The sequence below is a fragment of the Alexandromys fortis genome, unplaced genomic scaffold, assembly GCF_014885135.2.
Source record: "Alexandromys fortis isolate MF-2015 unplaced genomic scaffold, M_Fortis_MF-2015_v1.1 scaffold_85, whole genome shotgun sequence".
In the NCBI taxonomy this organism is placed as follows: domain Eukaryota; kingdom Metazoa; phylum Chordata; class Mammalia; order Rodentia; family Cricetidae; genus Alexandromys; species Alexandromys fortis.
The window spans coordinates 1,838,486-1,858,475 of NW_026067975.1; the positions used below are offsets into that span (position 1 = coordinate 1,838,486).

General features: G+C 50.4%; 1 protein-coding gene and 1 long non-coding RNA gene across 7 annotated transcripts in view; one reads left to right on the plus strand and one right to left on the minus strand.

Annotated features, from left to right (window-relative positions):
* Positions 1–19,990, plus strand: part of Pxylp1 (2-phosphoxylose phosphatase 1) — a 64,450-nt gene that overhangs the window by 36,049 nt on the left and 8,411 nt on the right. For all 3 annotated transcript variants that reach the window (XM_050157302.1, XM_050157304.1, XM_050157305.1), the window contains exons 3-4: positions 11,627–11,785; positions 12,552–12,678. In XM_050157302.1, the coding sequence (XP_050013259.1) occupies positions 11,627–11,785; positions 12,552–12,678 (286 nt within the window). The remainder of the gene's footprint in view (positions 1–11,626; positions 11,786–12,551; positions 12,679–19,990) is intronic.
* Positions 12,685–19,329, minus strand: LOC126510656 (uncharacterized). Of its 4 annotated transcripts, none has more exons than XR_007594454.1 (4): positions 18,700–19,329; positions 16,934–17,150; positions 16,096–16,277; positions 12,685–13,499 (listed from the first exon to the last, which is right to left on the minus strand). It is a non-coding gene; the product is annotated as an uncharacterized lncRNA (long non-coding RNA). The 4 variants fall into 4 exon arrangements; XR_007594455.1 differs by having other exon boundaries at positions 16,934–17,154; XR_007594456.1 differs by having other exon boundaries at positions 16,934–18,271.

Below are 19,990 nucleotides of genomic sequence, written 5' to 3' on the forward strand. Positions count from 1 at the left end.
CTCCTCTGCACCTCCCTTCATCAGAGAATTAATCATCATAATTCTGCAAGGTTGGCATGAGAATAGATACTTGTGGAAACTTCCTGACTGGTGCAAGCCTCTTCGTTACCAACCACTCCTTTGCAGAGTTGGTACAAGCGTGTAGATTTTGGGAAAGCCCTGGCTCATGGCAGCTGCTGTTTCTTCTGTAAAATGGAGCTGATTGTTATGGTTTTGCAAGATTGATTGAGAGCTGAGAGCTTTTGGGAAAACCCTTGGCCCACAGAAGTCTGACTGACCGTAAGTCTGTACGCAAACCAGAGCCCTGCCAGAGTGCACTCTCATGGTATACTAGCATCCCAGAAGGCGGGCAGAGCTTATGACTTCAGCTATTTAGTGAAAGAAAGCTTGGGATTTAACATCCATTTATTTGCTTTTACTCAGAGTCCGTTGGCTGACAGTGAATCTATGTGGTGTTTGTGGCACTCGTATGGGGGGGGGCATCCTCTTGGGCAGAGCCTCAGTTGGCCGCAACAGAGTTCATCTGCAGTAGTGTAGTTAAAGCTAGTGTTGTCTTCAGGGTCTGACGCGTCCTTCCTGCAGGAGACGTTGGCCTGTTCTGTGTGACCTGATGGACACAGAGACGCATTTGCATTGGGCAGGAAGTGGAGCTGCTGAAGATTCAGGGTTATGTCAAGGTGTGTGTTCTCCCCCCAGGAGTTGGCACACTCTGGAAGGTCACTCTCTAAAGAAGACAGAGTCAGGCAAGTCACTGGGCCCAATCACATTTTATATCTTCAAACGCTAAAGTTTTATTAATTTTATCTTTCCTTGTTGATCCAGTTCTGGGAGTATGTGCAGTTTTGTTCTTTAGCTAATACTCCTGCTTTGTCACTGGCCTGGGAGTTGAGTCCTTCGGGAGCCACAGGCCCCTCTAACCAGTGGAGGAGTCTCAGGAGCAAAGACTCAGAATGCTGGGCAGGCAAGGGGTGGGGCATGGTGGAGTGGGTGGAGCATGGACGCTGGAGCCTGACTGCAGACCAAACCCGGCCTGCCACTGACCAGCTTTCCACACTCAGAAAAGCTGCGTGCCATCTCCGTGCCTCAGTTTCCCCTCAGTGAAGTGGAGAACGTGATAGAGTTCGTGAGGACTCTGCAGCACATAGTACAGTGCTTGGCAATGGTACTCCTGACGTGTGTCAAATGAATTAAGATCATTTATGTATGGCAGAGTGGTATGGCGGGTTAGAAGAAAGGAACCCTGTCCAGTCAGGGGACATCTGAGGTCATGCTTGAGGGAGACTAGGAGTTGTCTGGAGAGGACACTAGAGAAGAGTGCAGAGGCAGAGCAGAAGGGAGCCCCAGCGGCAGAGATGCCACCATGCAATTAGCATATTGGAGAGGGCAGAGCCCACTTCTGTTTTCTCCAGAATGTTGACATCCAAGTGCAAGGGTCAGCATTGCCTTGGGATCATGTTTAAAATGCACATTCCCAAAAAAGCAAACAGAAATGTCTGCGGCCCTCCCTACAGAATCTGACTCTCGGTGGGAGCAGAGCCCAGGGTCTGTGTTGAAAGCCAGCACCCGGGTGTGTCTGACGTATAGTGTGAGCTGGTGGGAGGGTGACACTGGGTGATGCAACTCAGAGGCTGTTTCACTCATGCAGTCAAAGACTGGGGGTGGCTCAGAGGCGGGCGTTAGCCCTGAAAGGAAGACGCAAAACCCGGAGTGTCACCATGTGCGTGAGACTTTATGACTACTTGGGAGGTGGAATGGGGCAGTGACCCTACCTTGAAACCCAGAGTCTGCTGGGGTAGTCACTAGATACTTCGTCCATCCACATGTTCATTCAGAGGTCTCCTGCAGGACTCCGTTAGAGAGGAAGATACCAGCTGAGGGAAACGAAATATCCAGACAGAGGGGAGGCAGGAGGATTGCTCAGAACAAGAAGTGTGCAGAGCTCAGGAAAGGGAAGTGGGGTGAGCGTGGTGCACAGGGTGCCTAGAAGCGCATGAGGGCTGCATGGTTGCAGTGCCCAGCCCAAAGTGGATCTTGGTCACAGGCCTAGGAAAGACCAAGTCTGCAGCCGCTGTTGGTGGCTTTGTGTTCACCGTCATGCAGTCTGGGCTGGGAGGAACCTGATCGTGTAGAGGCTGTGAACTTGTTTGCTTTGGCCCAGCCAATGTTTCCAGGTTTTAAAAATTATTTACCAGTTTCACATAAACTTTCAGCTCTTGTTTGAAAAGCCATTTTCCCTGGCATCTGAGCCCTCTGGCTCCGTCCTGCTCAGTCTCTGCTACAGCTGTGTTTTTCCCTGGGAAAAGAAAGGAGAGTGGGCCTCCTGCCCCCTGCCCCACACAAAAAACCGGATCCTGCAGAGCCAGGAAGAGAGAATGATGACGAGACAGCTTCGCTTGGAGGGGGGAGGGGGTGCTCAGACTGGAGCTGTTCAGAAGCCAGGGAAGGAGGTAGCCGTCTGGAGGTCTCAGGTGGACAGACTAGGAGTCCCAAGCTCCAGCAGCTCCGTGAAGCAGGTAGAATGTGTGTATGGCGAGGTTCTTTTGGCATCTTTTTGTCAGCGAAGCCAGCATTCTTCTTATAGTCTCCAGATCCCATACTCTGTCCCTGCCCTGGAGTGCCTTAGATCCCATGTCAACTGGGAAAGAGAATAACAACATTGGGTGACCTCCAGCGGCCTCTGCATAGAGGAGCTGAGGAAGGAGCAGTGGTGTTGTCTTGGTTGTTTAGATTCTTGCTCCCTCAGCCTCGTGTGCTCTTTGGAGACAGCTGTTGGTGTGTGCAGCGTCAATTCCATGGCGATCTCTGAAGGCCTGTTCTGTACAACATACATAATCTTACTGACCACAATAATAGTAGGTCTAGGATAAAGGTAGCTGAGAGTAAACCCCTTGGCTACAGAACAGCCCGGAGCCTGTCCCCAGCCTGGGACTAGACCACCCTCCACTCTTTGTCTGCTGTGCATTCTATGAAGGAAGGCATAAACTGTAGCAGTGTATGTGAACTGGGGCGTTTAGAAGACCCTTGTGTGTTTCCGTGACCAAGGGTTAGAGGTGGACACCTTCAGAGAGCAAGGAGTCCAGCAGGCAGGGTGGCTCAGTACATAAAGTTCTTGCTACCAAGACAACCTGAGTTTGATTCCCAGAACCTGCATGGTGGAAGGAGACAGGTTATCCTCGGCGCTCAGACTTGGGGGTGGAGGGGATCCAGGACACAAGAAGTGAGGGAGCCAGGTCCTTTTCATAGTTCTTTCCACGCCCAGCTGTCCGTCTCTGTAATTACTAGCTTCCATTGTGACTTGGGATCTTTGGTCTTCACATCACAGTGGGTAGGAGCCAACCTGTGTTCCCCTCGGGAATGTAGTTTCCGGACCTGTCCCTGAGGTTTCAAGTGGGACTCAATCTAGGTCCACTGAGGGACCCCTCACACTCTAGCACTTGAGAAACTTAGGTCCTTGTGGCAAATGCTAGGGGAAGAAAATCAAGGCAGATAGCTTATAAATGGCCTCAAGCTGGATAGGACTTGCTGCCTCCCCAGCCCGGTGAGCCGTATTCTGCCATGGTCCACTGGCTCATGCAAGCAGCCAGCACAGCAGAGACTCTTACTGAATTGCTACATCAGTTGGCTCATGATGAGGCAACATTAAAATGGGGGGGGGGAGCATGAAAGGCAGTATGTGGGGGCTCCCAAAGGAACTTGAGTTCAACTGTTTGATCAGTCTTGTCTGTATAGAATCGAGCATCCGAGTCTTCACGTGGGGGTTTGGCCTTCCCCAGCTCTCCTATAGAACAAAACCCAGCCCAGCATGAACACAAGTGATCAAAGGCAGATAACAGAACCGCAGCTCTTCCTTGTGCTTCTGGTTTCCATGGGCAGTCACAGCAGCCCTTTGGAGACAGGGTGGGCATTTAAGACAGTTTTGAGGGCTGAGGAGTGCTGAGGGAATTGTGGGAACTGGCTGTTAGAGCAAATCATTGCTCTTTGGCAGGTGGATGGCAGAAAGAGAGAACGCCAGAGTGCTTGGGGCGATAGAGAGAAACTGGAGCAGTGTGGAAGCATGATGTGGGAGTCCTCTCTGTGTGTTGCTTGCATTGGTTAAGGAATAAAGAAACTGCCTTGGCCTGATAGGGCAGAACTTAGGCGGAGAAGACAGAACTGAATTCTGGGAGGAAGAAAACAGAATCAGAGAGATGCCATGGACCCACCAGAGAACAGACGCTGGGACTTTTACCTGGGCTAAGCTAGCTGGGTGGCCGGGACAAACAAGCAGACTCCCTCCTGTTACAGAAGCAGGACAGGAGTAATGACTCTGATGAACCGAACACTTGCAAGAGTTAGAAGAGCTGCTGCCGCTGAGGTGGCTGGGGGCGGGGGACTGGCTCACTGTGCTCTCAGGGTAGTGTGGACCACCGGACTCAGTGTCTCCTGATCCCACACTGAAGAGAACACCTGTTACAAAATCATAAGGCAGGGGGTAGAGGCTATCTAGAAAGAAGGCTCAGTGTTCTTGCCGAGGACCCAAGTTCTCCCGCATCAAGTGGCTCACAATCACCTGGAACCACCCATTTCATGGGATCTGACACCTTCTGGCCTCCACGAACACTGTGTGCGTGTGGTGGACATTAACTCATGCAATCACCTACACTTAGACGTAAACAAAATAAAAAGTCTTTTTCAAGGAACTTACAGGGGTGGGAGTAAATATTTGGAGGACAGATGTGGAAATGGCATATTCTTTACCATAGTCTTTGTGCAAGTGACCTCAAGTCCTTCACCACCATCCTAATGTCAGTATTGTCAAACAAAGGTAGCCATATCTGCCCAGAGCCAGGACTGGATCCGGCTCCTTGCTCTCTGGACCCTTGTGCTCCCCAGCCCAGGCGGCTTCTTGGCAGTAAGAACCATGGCCATACTTAAATGGAGTCCCACCTGCCTGTGGTCCCCGAGGAGGTGACCAGCCCAAGTTGAGGTCCCAGCGAGGGCAAGGCAGGCCTGGAGCTAGGAAGGTAAAATCAGGTGGCAAACCTGACCTTGGCCTCGATGGATTCCTTGTTGGTAGTGTCACAGAGTGGCCTGGGGAGCAGCTGAGCCCAGACATAAAGTCGAAGGTACACTGTATCCAGTTGTGTTTGCAGTCGCTGGGATGGATACCTGTGGTTCCCAGCAGGGAGCATTAGTCTGCCAGCTGTCTGTACAGCGGAGGGAGAGCAGGCAGATCACACATGCTAAGGGGACGGTAGGGAACTGGGCCCTGAAAGCCACCAGATTCCACTGCCTCACTGTCTTCCTTCCGGGGCAGCCTGTCTTCTCTGGATAGGGGTCTTGTTAGGCCTGCTTAGCGTCAGGTCCCTCCCTGAAACATTGTCTTCAACCAAATAATCAAAATGTGAGCCTGTGGGGACATTTCAGATGCAAACCATAGCAGCTAGGGACCAGCAGATTTTTATCCTCCTTTTGGGGTCAAGGCCTTGATGTGGGGACATTATAAGACACTGGCGTGGCACCCTGGAGGAAGGACCCTGACTTGAGTCTGTGCAAGGCAGAGAGATATTCCCAATAGTAGACGGGCCCCAGACACTTGGCTGGAGCATACCCATTGAGCCATTCATGACTGTGGGCCAGCCAGGAGCTGTTGGCAAAGGGACTGTCTGGGAAGTTCTAATAGCTCTGACTCCGGGCCATTTCTTCCATCCTATGGGTCCAGAAATAGCATCAACAAAAGTCAAAATGTAATCATCGGATGCAGGTTTTGCTTCAAAGAAGTTCATAGCTCTGGCAGCTGGGCGAGGTTCCGGTTAGCTAGTATTTGTCCGAAGATGGTGGTGACTACTGACGGCACAGCTCAGCATCTCCTCCCTAGCCGTCTCCACTGTGCCTTCCCTGTACTCCCAAACCAGTGACCGGGAACACAGAAGGTGTCATGACTGGGAAGTCCCGCCCATTCCTTTAAGATAGAAGTGCTTTTCACCCCCTTTTCTTATTTGATAGTGACTGGTAGACAGAGACATAGGCATCAGGCTGAGGAGTTAGAGCTGGGCTTGTGGCCTTCAGGAATCTCTGACTCCCTCCCCACCGCCACCAATGGCGCACTTCCTGGCTGATGGTACAGTACCCAGGATTAGGGCTGGTTGAGCCTCGTCACAGCACCAGCCTCTGGTGGAGCCTGGAGGCCTGGGTGGAGAGAGGGAATGTGGAAGGGGTTCATTTTGTCATCCTGCTTCTAAGAAGTTTGCTGTTTGCTTCTGAGAGTTGGGGACTGCCTTAGTTAGGGTTTCTGTTGCTATGAAGAGACGATGACCACAGCAACTCTTCAAAAGCATTTAATTGGTGCTGGCTTAACAGCTTCAGAGGTTTAGTTCACTATTTGTGTGGTCAAAGCATGGTGGCACGCAGGTAGACATGGTGCTGGAGAGATAGCTGAGAACTCGACATCTGGAATCCGGATTGGCAGGCAGCAGGAAGACAGAGACCCTGGTCCTGGCTTTAGTATTTGAAACACCAAAGCCCACCTCCAGTAACACACTTCTCCCAAGAAGGCCACACCTACTCCAGCCAGGCCACACCTCCTAAGCCCTGTCAAGTAATGCCTCTTTCTAATGACCAAGCATTCAAATCTATGAGCCTGTGGGGGCCATTCCTAATCAGACCACCACAGGGACTTGGGCAGAAGCCTGAAAGGAATGTTCTCTGTCATTTCTTTGAGAGCCTGTCAGCATCTTTATTCAAGCAGTGTGGGGTGTGGACAGGATGAATAGTGATGGAGGAGACAAGATGGCTAATTGACCACACCGCAGGGAATGTGCACGCCATGGGCAGTCACGTGTGTTCCTCACAGTGGCACTGTAGCCCCAGGGTGCATGCTGAGCCTCAAGGATGTTTCCACCCACACAGCAGAGTTCCTGGTCCTTCTCTGTCTGTCTGTCTGTCTGTCTGTCCACTCTCAGTCCTGATGCCCCCCCACGGCACCTCTCTCCTTTTCATCATCTGCTTTGGGACAGCAGTGGGGTTTTTGTTTTGTTTTGTTTTTTGAGACAGGGTTTTTCTGTGTAACCGTCCTGGCTGTCCTGTAGACCAGAATGGCCTCGAACTAACAGAGATCTGCCTGCCTCTGTCTCCTGAGTGCTGAGATTAAAGGTGTGCACATCACCGCCTGACTTTGGGACAGAAATCTTTCTAATTGTCCTGGGGAGCGGGTGGCGAGACATGGGCAAGGGCTGATGGGATAAGTGCTGTCTCGGATCCCAGGCTCCAGACAGCTTCCGTGTACCCAGCCTCTGAGCCCACCCCTCTACTCACTGTGCCCAGGACAGAAGAGCTGGCCCCCAAGAGCTCATGTGGCAAGTGGCACAATGCAAGGATGGCAGCATCGTCCAGCCTCAAAAGGACCTGTCCCTCCAGGTCTCCTTCCCATTCATCAAAGAGGGTCCCTGTGTCGCCCCTTATGGGTCAATTGGACCAGGTATCTCAGAGGTCTGAGGCAAGTCCTGAGCCAGGTTGCTGACCACAGCAGCCGGCTACACAGCAGCCTCTCAGAACCAGGAAAGCCGGTCTCCAGCCCTTCCCTCTCTAGGCTGCTCCAGAAGACTCACTGACAAGCAAATCAAGATGGAGGGTGTGACTCAGAGAAGACCTTTAGCTCAGCAAGCATTTCTGAAAGGGCTGTCCTTTGCCAGCCCCGTTAGGGTGCATAAACATGGAAGAGACGTTTGGGGTGGTGGAATAGCAAACTGGGGCACCCCTAGTATAAACAGCCCTAACAGCAGAAGCTAGATACACTTCTTATGGGAGAGGGATGTGGAAACCCCTTATAAACTCAGAGTGGACTTCCTGGAGGAGGCAGCTCCTGCAGATTCAAGCAACAGGAATTGGGGTGGGCAGAACTATAAGCAAACAGGACTGTGAATGAGACATCCTGGGGGGTGGGCTCTGAGCAGCACACATGCCGACGGGGTGAAGATAAAGTTGAGGGGATGTCACACACATGTACCCCATGCATAAGAGCTGTGCGTACCGGGTGTCTGGAGGAGTCTGCAGAGAGCTCCTTGTGGATGATTCAGAGTCGCAAACAGCATAGGGCCAGCTCAGCAAGGGGAATAATGGGCAAGACGAAGGCGCCCAGTGCCAGAGGAAGCAGCAAAGATCTTTCTAGATCATGACCTAATCGTGTGGTTTTCAAACCGCTGCTTCTTTGAGTCATGCGTGGGTCACTTGGATCCAACCACCAGGGTCCCCAGTTGACCTCCACAGAGCTATGATTCCACACACACTGTCTCCATGTCCCTCATGTGTCTACTTAGCTGGACCATGCCTTGGCCCAGGCTCAAAGCAGGTGAGCTACAAGGTAGCCATGGAGCTGGAATTCGATAGATGCCATATAAAGCGAAGAACTGAAGGTACTACCCAGTCAGAAGGGCCAGCCCTTAAGATGCCACTGTTGGACATCTGCTTTGTTACCAGTTTCCGGAGCCACAGTAAATTAGCTCCAGGCCACCGAGCTGTGCCTTGGCCTCTCTAACTTCTCCAGCCATGGGAAGTCAAAGGTTCTAGCTACAGCTAAATTCTGAACTGGGGAATGGCCGACTCTACAAGTTTTTAGTAAAGTCCGTAAATATGTTTATGTATATTAAGAATTAGTAATAAATACGTATTTTATGCATATAGAATGCATGAATGTGAGACTGCTATAAATGTATCTATGTTAAATTGATACAGATATTTATAGGAAAACGAAGTACTTGCTCACATGTGTTCCTTCCATCCCCCAGATGAACGCACCATGGCGTCATGGTGCATCTCCTGATTCGTTGCTGGGATCTCACATCGGGAACAAATGCCTGAATACTCCGTGTGGTGGTTAATCTTGTCAACATGATAGGATTTGAAATAAGATCAAATCCTCAGGGATGTCTGTGATGGGCTACTCTCTAGAGTAGGTTGAGTAGGTGGTACCTAATTCTGGGACCGGGGATCCTGGCTGAATAAAAAGGAAAGAGGGTGATGGGTACAAGTCTTTGTTGTTCTCTGTTTCCTGACTGTGGACCTGCCGGCCTGCTGCTCTTGCCACAGCGCCTTTTCTGCTATGGTGGGATGTATCTCCTCTGTAAGCCCAAAGAAATTATTCCTTCCATAAATTGCTTCTTTGAGGTATTAGGTCATAGCCGTGAGATATGTGACTAATACAGAAAGTTGGTACTGGGAAGTGGGGTATTGCTGGAATAAATCCGATCCTGTAGCCATAGAACTGCTTTGTGGAAGAGTTTGGGTTAGAAAAGACCTTGACTACTATAAGAGTTCTTAATGCGCTATTCTGGAGAGAGCTTCAGACAGGATGTTGAGAGTGGTGGCCAATTCATGTGGATTCAGAGGGGAACAAAGATTCTATGAGAAACCGAGTTAGGGACTGTCTTTTCCTGGGATTGGGGTGGTGCTGGGGGGGGGGATGACTGTCTTAGTTAGGGTTTCTGTTGCTGTGCAGAGACACCACGACCTCGGCAACTCTTACAAAGAAAGCATCTAATTGGAACTGGCTCACAGTTTCCAAGGTTTAGTCCATTATGGTTATGGCAGGAAGCATGGTGGCATGCAGGCAGACGTGGTGCAGGCGGAGGGGATTCTCAGACAGCAGCAAGTGTCAGTGGATCACTAGCCCAGGCTTAAGCTTCTGCGACCCCAAAGCTCTCCCCCTGTGACACCCTTCCTCCCACAAGGCCACACTTCCCAATAGTGCCAGTCCCCAAGAGCCTGTGGGGCCATTTTTATTCAAGCCACCACTGGGGCCATTCATGTTCTGTTCTGTCAGAGAATCTGGCTGCAGTCTGCTCCTGTCCTGAGAACTCTGGTAGAGTTGACTTTAAAAGTGACTTGTTTGGCAGAGGAAGTTTTGAGATGAAGCAGCAGTCCGGCTGGGTCATGGTTACCGCACATTGCTTTTATCCAGCTCGGTGGTGAGGGGAGCGGCAAGTGAGGAGAAAAGATGGAAAACAACGTGCCATTGGGCAGGGGAGGGAGGGAGTTTAAGGCTGTAGACAAGGCAGGTGGTGAGAAGCAGCTATAATCGCTAAGGGGATTATCACCCACGAAGAGTAATCTCTTGCTGTGCCCTGGGGCAGCAGGGAAGGTGTCCTGAGGGCAAATCCTTCTCCGTTGCAGGCTCCGTCTTGAAAGGAGAGATCCCACTGAGGAGAGCCTGAGGGGGTTCCCTGCTTCTCAGAGCAGCTGCCTAGGAAAATGTTGCCTTAGGCTTGTACTCAGAACCTGCTGCAGCTGTGGTCCTGTGGAGCCAGGCTCCTTCCCTAGCCGCCAGTGGACCGTGGCTGTGCCGTGCCGTTGTATATTGTAATGTGTAACTTACTTTTTATTTTATAGGAGCTCACAGCTAAGAGATTGCCCTCAGTTCCAGGTGATACTTGGACTTGGGACTTTCAGTGTTGGAACTGTTAGGATTCCGGGGACTTCTGAAGTTGGCTGTTGGGATGGGCTCTGTCTCCTTCCCTGGCTCTTTAGCAGTGGCGTTCCTCTCTACTCGGGGTATCAGTCACTTGTCTGTTATGTATGTTGCGATTGGTTTTCTCTTCATGGACTCATTCTCTTTCATCTTGGTCTGTAACATGTTTGGCCAGGGGAACTTATAGATATTTATATAGAAGAAATTATAAAATGTAAGCCGATGGAGACCGGTGATTAGTCTCTGTTTCAGCTATCGTGTGGGTACATGCGTGTATATAAAAGTAAACGAGTATAAGTTTTTATTATTACTGTGGCGGCTGGTAAGCCTCTTCGAGGTTAGCTGTTTACAAGTGTGTCCTCCACTAACAGATGCTGAACTATGACTGCCACTGTGTGGAGATCTCTAGAAACCGGGAAACTGCAAAACCAGTGCTCTACCATGCAAGGACTGGGAACTGCTGAGACAGGCTATCTGTGGAAAGACAGATGGCTGGGTAGCCCCAACCTGCCCCTTGAAGAGCGGGGCGAGCCTCTCCTAGCCCACAGGAAAGGATTATGGTTGCCCTGTCACCACCTTCCAGGAGTGCTGTCAGCTCAGCCAACCTCCCATGGGGCCTCACGCTCGCTGATAGAAAGATGGATACCAGATAGACAAACCATTGCATATTGCATGAGGCACACATGGTGGGGAGAGCCGGCCTAGGCAGACAAATGGGACCGAGTCCATTCACTGCACATGTGTGCCCCAGTCAGACTCTGTTCTGTGAAGTAATCTCCTGAGGACTAGTGAGCAGATTGCCGAGATAGAGCCCTAGGGACTGCAGAGTGTGGTCGGATGCTATTCATCCAGGTGTGACACCCACCCACCCACTTAGCACTTAGCAGGCGCCAGTGGACAGTGATTTCCCCCCTTGATACAGTTACAGGAGCTAAAAGCTTACTGAGAAGAGGGATTGAGTCCGGGAACTTAAGAGTGTGGAATAAATTCTTGCCTATGCTGATGGGGCGCAGGGGAGGGGTGTCCGCTACTCAGGAAGTCCCAGGTGCACTTCTGGAGACTGGCTTCTTGTTCCACTACAGTCCGTCCTGACTGAAGAAGGGACTCCTTACCGTGACTTTCAGGCCTCCTTGGGCCGCAGCAGCGGATCCAGCAGCCTCTTCATCTGTTCTGCTCTCTTTGCAGTCCACCTCATCCCAGTGTCCACAACCAAGGATGGCGGGGGCAGCAAGAGCCGGAAGAGGATCATGCCAGACCCGGTGACGGAGCCGCCCACGGTAGACCCGGTGTATGAAGCGCTTCTCTACTGCAACATTCCGAGTGTAGCCGAGCACAGCATGGAAGGTAGACCCGGTGTATGACCTGTCCCGGTGACCTGGAGCTCAGGACGCAAGTAGACGCCCTGGGGACCAAGTTCTCTAAGCAGCATCCTGCTGGCATAAGAAGCTGGCCAGCTTGGGCTCATTCTTCAGAGCCACTACCCCGTGCCCAAAGACGGGCTCCTGGGTTTTAGCATACTCTACTGAGTATAGGGAAGGTCGCTGGTCCCTGGTGAGGTGTGGGCAAGGCAGACAGGGCGTTGAAGGTGGCCGTCCCCTTGGCTACTCTGCTTCTCCGCGTAAATCTATAGTATGCTTAGCATGTCCACAGGACCTAGAGTCTTGCTGTAAAGGAGTATGAAATAGTGTCCCCATCAAGTTTCGCTTTCCCCAGTGTATCGACGGGTGCTGGGGGATGCATGTATTGATGGCCTGCTGTGTTCCCTGGAGGATTTAAAGCAGAAGTCTGTTGCTAGGATTTTTGTGGGCCTCCCCCAGTCTCTGCCTATGAGACATTGGTCGTCATGTGTACATCTCACCGACCTTTGGTCATCTCAGTTACCTTGGGCGTCCTGGGACATGCCAAACCCTCTCGTGTCCCTTTGTCCCACCTTTAGGGTTTTTTAGCATCACCCTCCCACCCAGCACAGTGGCCCTTCCTCCAGTTCAGGCTCTGCTATTTCTGGGTTGCCCTGGTTACTAGCTCCTCAGTCCCCCAGCCCGGGCATGCGCCACCCTTGCTAAAACACTGTTGTTAGTTGTGTGGTGACTGGAAGATGTGTCTCTCACAGGTCACGCCCCGCATCATTATAAGCTGGTCTCGGTTCATGTGTTCATTCGCCACGGGGACAGGTACCCACTGTATGCCATTCCCAAAACCAAGCGACCAGAAATTGACTGCACTCTAGTGGCTAGCAGGTAAATTGCACTTTTTATAAGGGTCATTTTCATGCCCTCTGCTGGGTTCTGTACAAGCAGAGCATTATGGGAAGGAGGAGTTAACTATGGTTTGGTGACTGTGAACCGTTCAACATATTCGCTGTCTTGCATGGCATGCTGCTGTCTGACTCCTTTGGAAGATACAAACATACATCTCTTCCACCCAGATAGGGCACCGATGACAGAGAGAAAACAAACAAAAAAAAAATGACTCTGCCCAAATCCAGCTTGGTGAGCCAGTGATTTTACTGGGGTTCCCTAGAGGATCATGGGTGAGTCAAAGGCAGCTGCCTCACTGAAAATCCCACCCAGCGTGGGTGATGACTTCGAAAGGTTCTTTCCTGTGGCCTCCTGTATGGCGTGCAGACAGTTCCATCACCCCTTCTCCCCCTTAGTGGGTATTCACCGCCCTTAAAACCTCGGGACAGGGCCTTGAGTCTTGTAAGTTTCAAATCTGCTGAGTCTTCAGTTTTGTATGTCTTTTCCATTTCATTTGGCTTCCTGACTCTTCTCAGCCTTGCAGCTTCCTGCAGGAGGGAATGTCTGAATTGAGACAGACCCAGAGCAGAGAAGGCATCTCAGGCAACTCAGAATATACACTGAGGCCTGAGTTCAGTCTGAGACCCACTCCCTCATTCTGTCACCCACCCTAGAGCTGTTCCGTGGAGGCAGCAGGAAGTTCGCTAGTCTCTGGGAGCTTAGCCTCCCCCTCTGAGGTGGAAATGGTGAAGCTCAGCAGGCAGGGTTGGGGTGAGGAGCTGGACGCTTCGCAGGAGGAGGAGGGAGTGTTCACATCGCAGCTGTGAAGACAATGAGTATAGGATGGTATTTCAGCCATTTAATTTTTCACAGCATTAGCGACAGCGCTGTCTTAGTTGAAAGCCCTCAGGATGAAAAGTAATTGAAGAGAGAATGGAAATTGCGTGTATGGAAATTAGAAGCACAGTTAGCATAAACGATGGTTTGGCCGTAGCCAGTGTGTCTGGGGTACGCAGCATCTATCCTTACTGAATGGGACCAGGAGATGTAGGGAAGTGCCCAGTGGGGGCGACATTATTTTGATGGAACTGTCCCGGGGTGCCAGCCTGCCTAGGCAGGACCAGCCCGGTGGAGCCTGTCTGCAGCCAGGGCTGTTCTTTGAAGACACAAATCTGGGGTTTCAGATAACTCTTGCTGTCCCAAGTCTCTTCATGGGCTGACGTTTGGGGATTAATAAGTGAAGCATTTTAGGTAGAAAGACCGTGCCTGGGGTTTTGTTCATTTTTCTCTCATGCCAGAGACTGCAGTGTTGCCAGCCTGGGTACCTCTGTCTTCTTGGCTACATAGAGTAAACAAGGTTTGTCTATAGGGTTTCCTGTTAGGGGACCGTGGGGACACTGGCTCTCCCCCTCCAGCCTGAGCCCTCACTCTCCAGCCTGGTGTTCAGACTTTGCACTAAGACTCCCTGCTCCCCAGCACCCTACTTCCTGTAACACACCGTTATAGCTTGTGCCCGCTGTCGCTTCCCACTGGAGTTATCCCTTCATGTTCATCCCACTTGCACAGTGTCTTCAAGACCTTGTTAGAGGTTCCCTTGTGGTGGTTTGAAAGAAAATGCCCCCCATAAGGGAGTGGCACTATTAGGAGGTGTGGCCTTGTTAAAGTAGGTGTGGACTTGTTGGAGGAAGTGTGTCACTATGGGGGTGGGCTTTGAGGTCTCATATATGCTCAAGACACCACCCATTACCTCAGTTTGCTTTCTGTTGCGTAGCGACCAAGATGTAGGATTCTTAGCTCCAGCACATGTCTGCCTGCATGCTGTCATGTCCCACCATGATGATAATGAGCTAAACCTCTGAAACTGTAAGCCGCCACCTCAATTAAATATTTCCTTTATAAGAGTTACCATGGTCATGGTGTCTCTTCATTGCAATAGAAACCCTTACTAAGACATCCGTCTTCCAGGAAGCAGCCCCCCATCCCATGTGTGAAACACTGGGGTGACTCTGTGACTATTTGGAGAACCGACAATGCCCAACTCTCACTGCAGAGGGCTGGGGGCGTACAGGAGGGGTGTCAGAACAGGCAAGGTCTGTTTAAAAGAGTCTGGTTTAAAAGCCACCCCAGCTGGCTTAGGGCTGGGCAATGATGGAAACTGCTTGTTACACTGCACTTTAACCCTGCGGATTGCAGGGCAGGGAAGGCTGCTCAGAAGACTGACTTTTTCTCATGGAGTACAGAGGGTGTTGTGTTTACAGCTGGTACAGCTCTGGCTGTCTGCCTGGGGACAGGTGGGCCGCTCGGCCTCTGTGCTAGGTGAGTTCCACATAGCCTCAGGGCTTTGTGGACTGTCATATGCTTCAACTCAGACCAATTTAATCTTGCTAGAAAGTCACTATGGGGTTACTATGGCTGTTCCCAAAGAAGGGCCTATTGTCAGGGCCAGCTGGGCACCATGTAGCTTGTCTTCCTAAGGGAGTTTGGCTCTGTCATCCCCAGGCCTCACTGCTCCCAAATCACTGAACCTAACCCGTAGCCTGTCAGATGACAACTTTTGGACTTGGTAGCTATAGAATAAATCCATAATCTCTGTGGGGAGTCACAAGACACAGTGTAGGAGGAGAGAGCCGCTTGTTTGTTTCCAACTGCTTAGCCCTGAAATAATCACACAGAAACTGCATTAATTAAATCACTGCTTGACCCATTAGCTCTAGCTTCTTATTGGCTAACTCTTACATATTAATTTAACCTATCTTTATTAATCTTTGCATCACTATGAGGTCATGGCCTACCAGCAAAGTTTCAGCACTCCTGTCTCCTGTGGGGCTCCATGACTTTCTCCTGACTCTGCTCTTCCTTCTCCCAGCATTCAGTTCGGTTTTTCCCGCCTAGCTAAGTTCTGCCCTTTTACAGGTCCCAAACACTTTATTTATTAATGGTAATCACAGCATACAGAGGAGAATCCCACATCACCTCTCCTTTTCTGTTTAAAGAAAAAAGAAAGGTTTTAACTTTAACATGGTAAAATTACATATAACAAAACAGGTATCAAGCAAGAATTATAGCTACAATATTTATATTTACTTTATCTTTTATCATAATTAAGGAAAACTATAGCTATAAATTCTTCAACTCCATCAAAGACTCCAGAAGGATATAATATTACCTAAGTAAACAGGAAGTGCGTTGCAAGCAACTTCCAAAATTCTAGAATTGACAGAGACATCTTGCCACCTGGACAGTCACCCAAATTTCTTCTGTATCATGGGGCATCTGTCTTTGGCCTACAGGCCCATAGTATCCAGCAGACTTTTCCATGAAGCAGGAAATTTCAAAGACAGTTCCACCTACATCTGTGCCCTGCAGAATGTCTAGCAGACTCTTTAATGAAGCAGGAACCCCTAAGGGCCATCTCACCTTTAGGCAAGTTCAGCAGTCATTTTTCTGTAGGTCCTGCATGTTCAGTTTATCAAGTAGTCCAGGCAAGAGAAGATTCTTGCCCAAATGGCTAACAAACTCCATAAGGAGCCTCTTCAATGCCCATCTTCCTTTTGAAGTAGCTTGTGCTGCCAGGAGCAGATGCCATATTCTGAAGGTCTCTGAAAGATTTGAAGAATATCTAATTGAAATATATCTCTATACATCTAGAAAATCTAATAGGACTACCTTTTTTTAAAGTGTTTACTTTATTTTATGACTCTCTATACTCTTTTTCTTCTCTCTTCCAAGTCTACATACATTTATCCAACACTGTGACTCATCTGGGTTTGTCTTTATTGCATACCTCTAATTCTTTACTGTCCGGTAGCACTTTTAAAATGCTAAGCTTCTTGAAACTTAAGCTGTGTCATTACTATGGTATATACGGTACTTCTGTTTGCCAGCCCACACTGTGCCAGTCTTATGTTCCTGTCACCATCCTCTCCTCACGATAGATTTGAGCCCTGGCCATTGTATCCTGTGGCAGCCTGTTTGATGCTGGGCAGATGACTTCCCCTCTCAGAGCGGCACTCACTATACTCCATCCAGGAACAGGGGACACTCTTGCCCTCCTTATATCCATCCTACGTGTCAAAAGAAGGAGGGAGGGAGTGAGTGTATGGTCTCGTCCACACAGAAGCTTCATCTGCAGTGGCATAGCGTTGCCTACAGCAGCCTTGAGGCCACCTAGGCCTTGGCTCTTTCCCGCCGGAGCTGTCAATTCCAGAGCCGGTTCAGTCCCCACAAACTGCCCCCCATCAACCTCATTCCTTACTTCAGTGTTGGTGTTTGCAGGAGCTGGCCTAAGTCCTTTGTGGGAGAGGGCACAGTGCAGATGTTTAGCCTGAGCAGCTCTCTTCCTCCATCCGACTTTTCCTCCATTTCAGTTGCTTCTGGTATTGGCCACATCAAATGGAAAACTCCATTCACAGGGTTGCAGGGTGTTGTGGAGCCTGCTGTCTTCTCGTTGGTCCTGTAATCTCTCACCATACCTGGCTTAGAAATGAAGCCTTATCGCAGGTATTGTTTGCACAGGAAAGAGCACCACAGAGGCAGGGGTTCGGGCTATCTGTGGCTTCCATCACCCCCCCCCCCCAGATAAAGGAGTCGCTACTGTACTTAACATAGTTTAACTAATCCCATCTTTAAACACAGTAAGAGTTGGCTTATCACTGCAAACACATACTTGAGGAGTGAGCAGGCACTCAGGGTGTGGACCTGCTCTGGGCCCCCAGCGGTGCCTGCTGCCTTCTCGGCTCCTGTTTTGGTTCATAAATTAGTCATTTGTGGTTTCCTACTTGGCAGTGAGGCCTGGAAGGTACCCATTACTCTGGTCCATCGTAGGGGATGTCTGGTCCAGTGGTGGGAGCTAGACGTGCCCATCTAAGTCTGTTGCCTCAGAGTGCCTGTGCATAGTGCTGTGCCCCATAGTCTTTGTAGTGGAAGCTGCCTCTCCGTGAGTGCCGTGTGCTATGTTATGAGAGGTCTGTTTGAACTCTGCTAGCATTGTATTAGTCAGCATTAAAAGTATTTGTTAGGAATATTTCCTAACCGAGCCTAGGCGCAAAGAACTCTAATCAGGCCAGATTAGACCGAATCAAAAATGCCCACGGTTAATGAATGCCGCGCTCTCGGGTGGCCAGGAGCATGGCAGGGGGGAAGACTGAGGAGAACACATGCAAAACCCAAAAACCACATGTTCCTTCTTCCAGCAGGAGCCTAAATACCCTGTGGGAGTGGTCCTGACCCTCCCTGGGGAGGGGTCAGCGCTTGGCAGGCTGGGAATTGGAGTTCAAGTGCTTGACAATTCCCAGGGCAGGGGCTGGGGTGACACTTCCAACACAATCTTACATTCCAGACTCTTTGGAAATAGGGGTGTTAGAGGGCTGGGGTCTCACTTTTGACCAAACAGTATTAGCCATGTGAGTGCCTTGTTTTTAAATGCCCTTTTTGCATTCGTAAAGATGAACATGCTTTTCCACATCCAAGAAAAGCAACTCTTTCAAGCATTCACACGGCAAATTTTAGATTCCTGTTCCTTTCCTGGGCCAGGTCTCAGGGTAGCACACCAGCAGACGTGTACATGTAGTGGAGGAGCCAGTCCTGTGAGGACCTGAGGAGAGAATGTTCTAGATGGAGGGACCAGAAAGGGCAAAGGGCCTGCAGCTTGCAGAGCTGGGCCTGCTTGAGTAACACTGGGACCAGGGTGAGTGGCCTGGAGTAACAGGGTGAGTGAGCTTCTGAGACCTCGCAGCAGGCAGGCTATCCCACCCCGGGAGCCACTTAACATGCCAGGTCTCATTCTCCCTGGTCAGTCTCAGCAAGTGGAAGCCAGCCCAGGTGAGCATTCTAGCGGAGAAAGCAGAGAAGGAAATGGAGGAAAGACTAGAATGGAAAAGACTTTGGTAGCGCACTTGGGCCTGAGCCAGCAACCCAACCCAGCTCGGGCTAGTGACTTAGTTAGGGTTTTATTGCTGTGAAAGAGATACCATGACCACAGCAACTCCTAAAAAGGTAAACATTTAACTGGGGCTGGCTTACAGTTCAGCGGTTTCTCCTTTGTCGTCATGGTGGAAAGCATGCCAGCACTCAGGCGGACATGGTGCTGGAGGAGCCAAGAGTTCTACATCTGGATCAGCAGGCAGCAGGAAGAGAGGGAACCATTAGGTCTGGCTTGAGCTTCTGAAACTTCGGAGCCCTCCAGTGACACACTTCTTCCAACAAGCCACACCTACTCCAACAAGGCCACACCTCTTAATAGTGCCACTCCCTATGGGTCTATGGGGGCCATTTTCATTCAGATCATTATAGGTCACCCTTGGGTGTGCTACTTCCCAGCTTACTCTCCATGCTTGGGCACACTGCTGCCCGACGAATGGTCTCTCTCCAGGAGATACACAGACAGCTTTACCCTACTTAGAACACTTAAAATGAGAGGGTGACCCCCACTCCAGTCTCTTCTCCTTCCTTCTTTTGCCATAGCCTCTGTTGTTCCCATCCATTCTCTCTGTCTGTCTCTGTCTCTCATACACGCACACTTAGTGTTCTTGTGTGGTGTGTTTCCCCAGGCTGAAATGGAAGCTCCCTCCCTGATTCAGAGATTTCTCTTACTCCTGTCCATTGCTCTTACCACCCAAGTACCTAGTACAGATATTTGTTATTACCCGAGAGACTGACAGAGACTGAGGGGTGACCTTGGTCAGGTGGGAGGGGTGAGCTGCAGGAGGGGTTGGGGGGGATGAGAATGAGGAGGTACATTGCTGATAGTGCTGTCCCTCCCAGGAGCCATGGACACTGGAGAAAGGTTATGGCCCAGCTCCAGCATTGCCTCCGAGATTTCTCCAAACTCTGGGGGCTGTCTCCTGAGGGGGGGTGTCTGGTTTGGGCTTAGGGGCATTGGCATGCTGGTTTATTTGAGCATCTATAGCATGCGGCATCAGATGAGACTAGAATGTTCTCAAGCTGAACCTGCGGTGAGAGGGAAGCGGACAAGTGGTCATACCGAGTTACACAGAAAGGCCCAGATAAGCACGCCCTGGAGAAAGTACATCCAGGTTGACTTTTTATAAGCTTGTTTTGTTGACATAGGCAGTCAGCCATTCTTTAGTCTGCTAAGTTTTTAGGTGTGGTATGAATCCCTTCTGGTTTCCAGTCAGGCGAGCTTTTAATATTGTGCTTCCTAGTAGTAGCACTGCTGCCGTGGCTTGGGTAACCGTCCCCGCAGAACCCAGATCACAGCTGAAACAGCCTGTGTCCTCTTGTGTGTGACTGGCCACAGGATCCCACCGTGAGCACTGTAGCATAAGTATACTTGAATGGTGCATATAATATA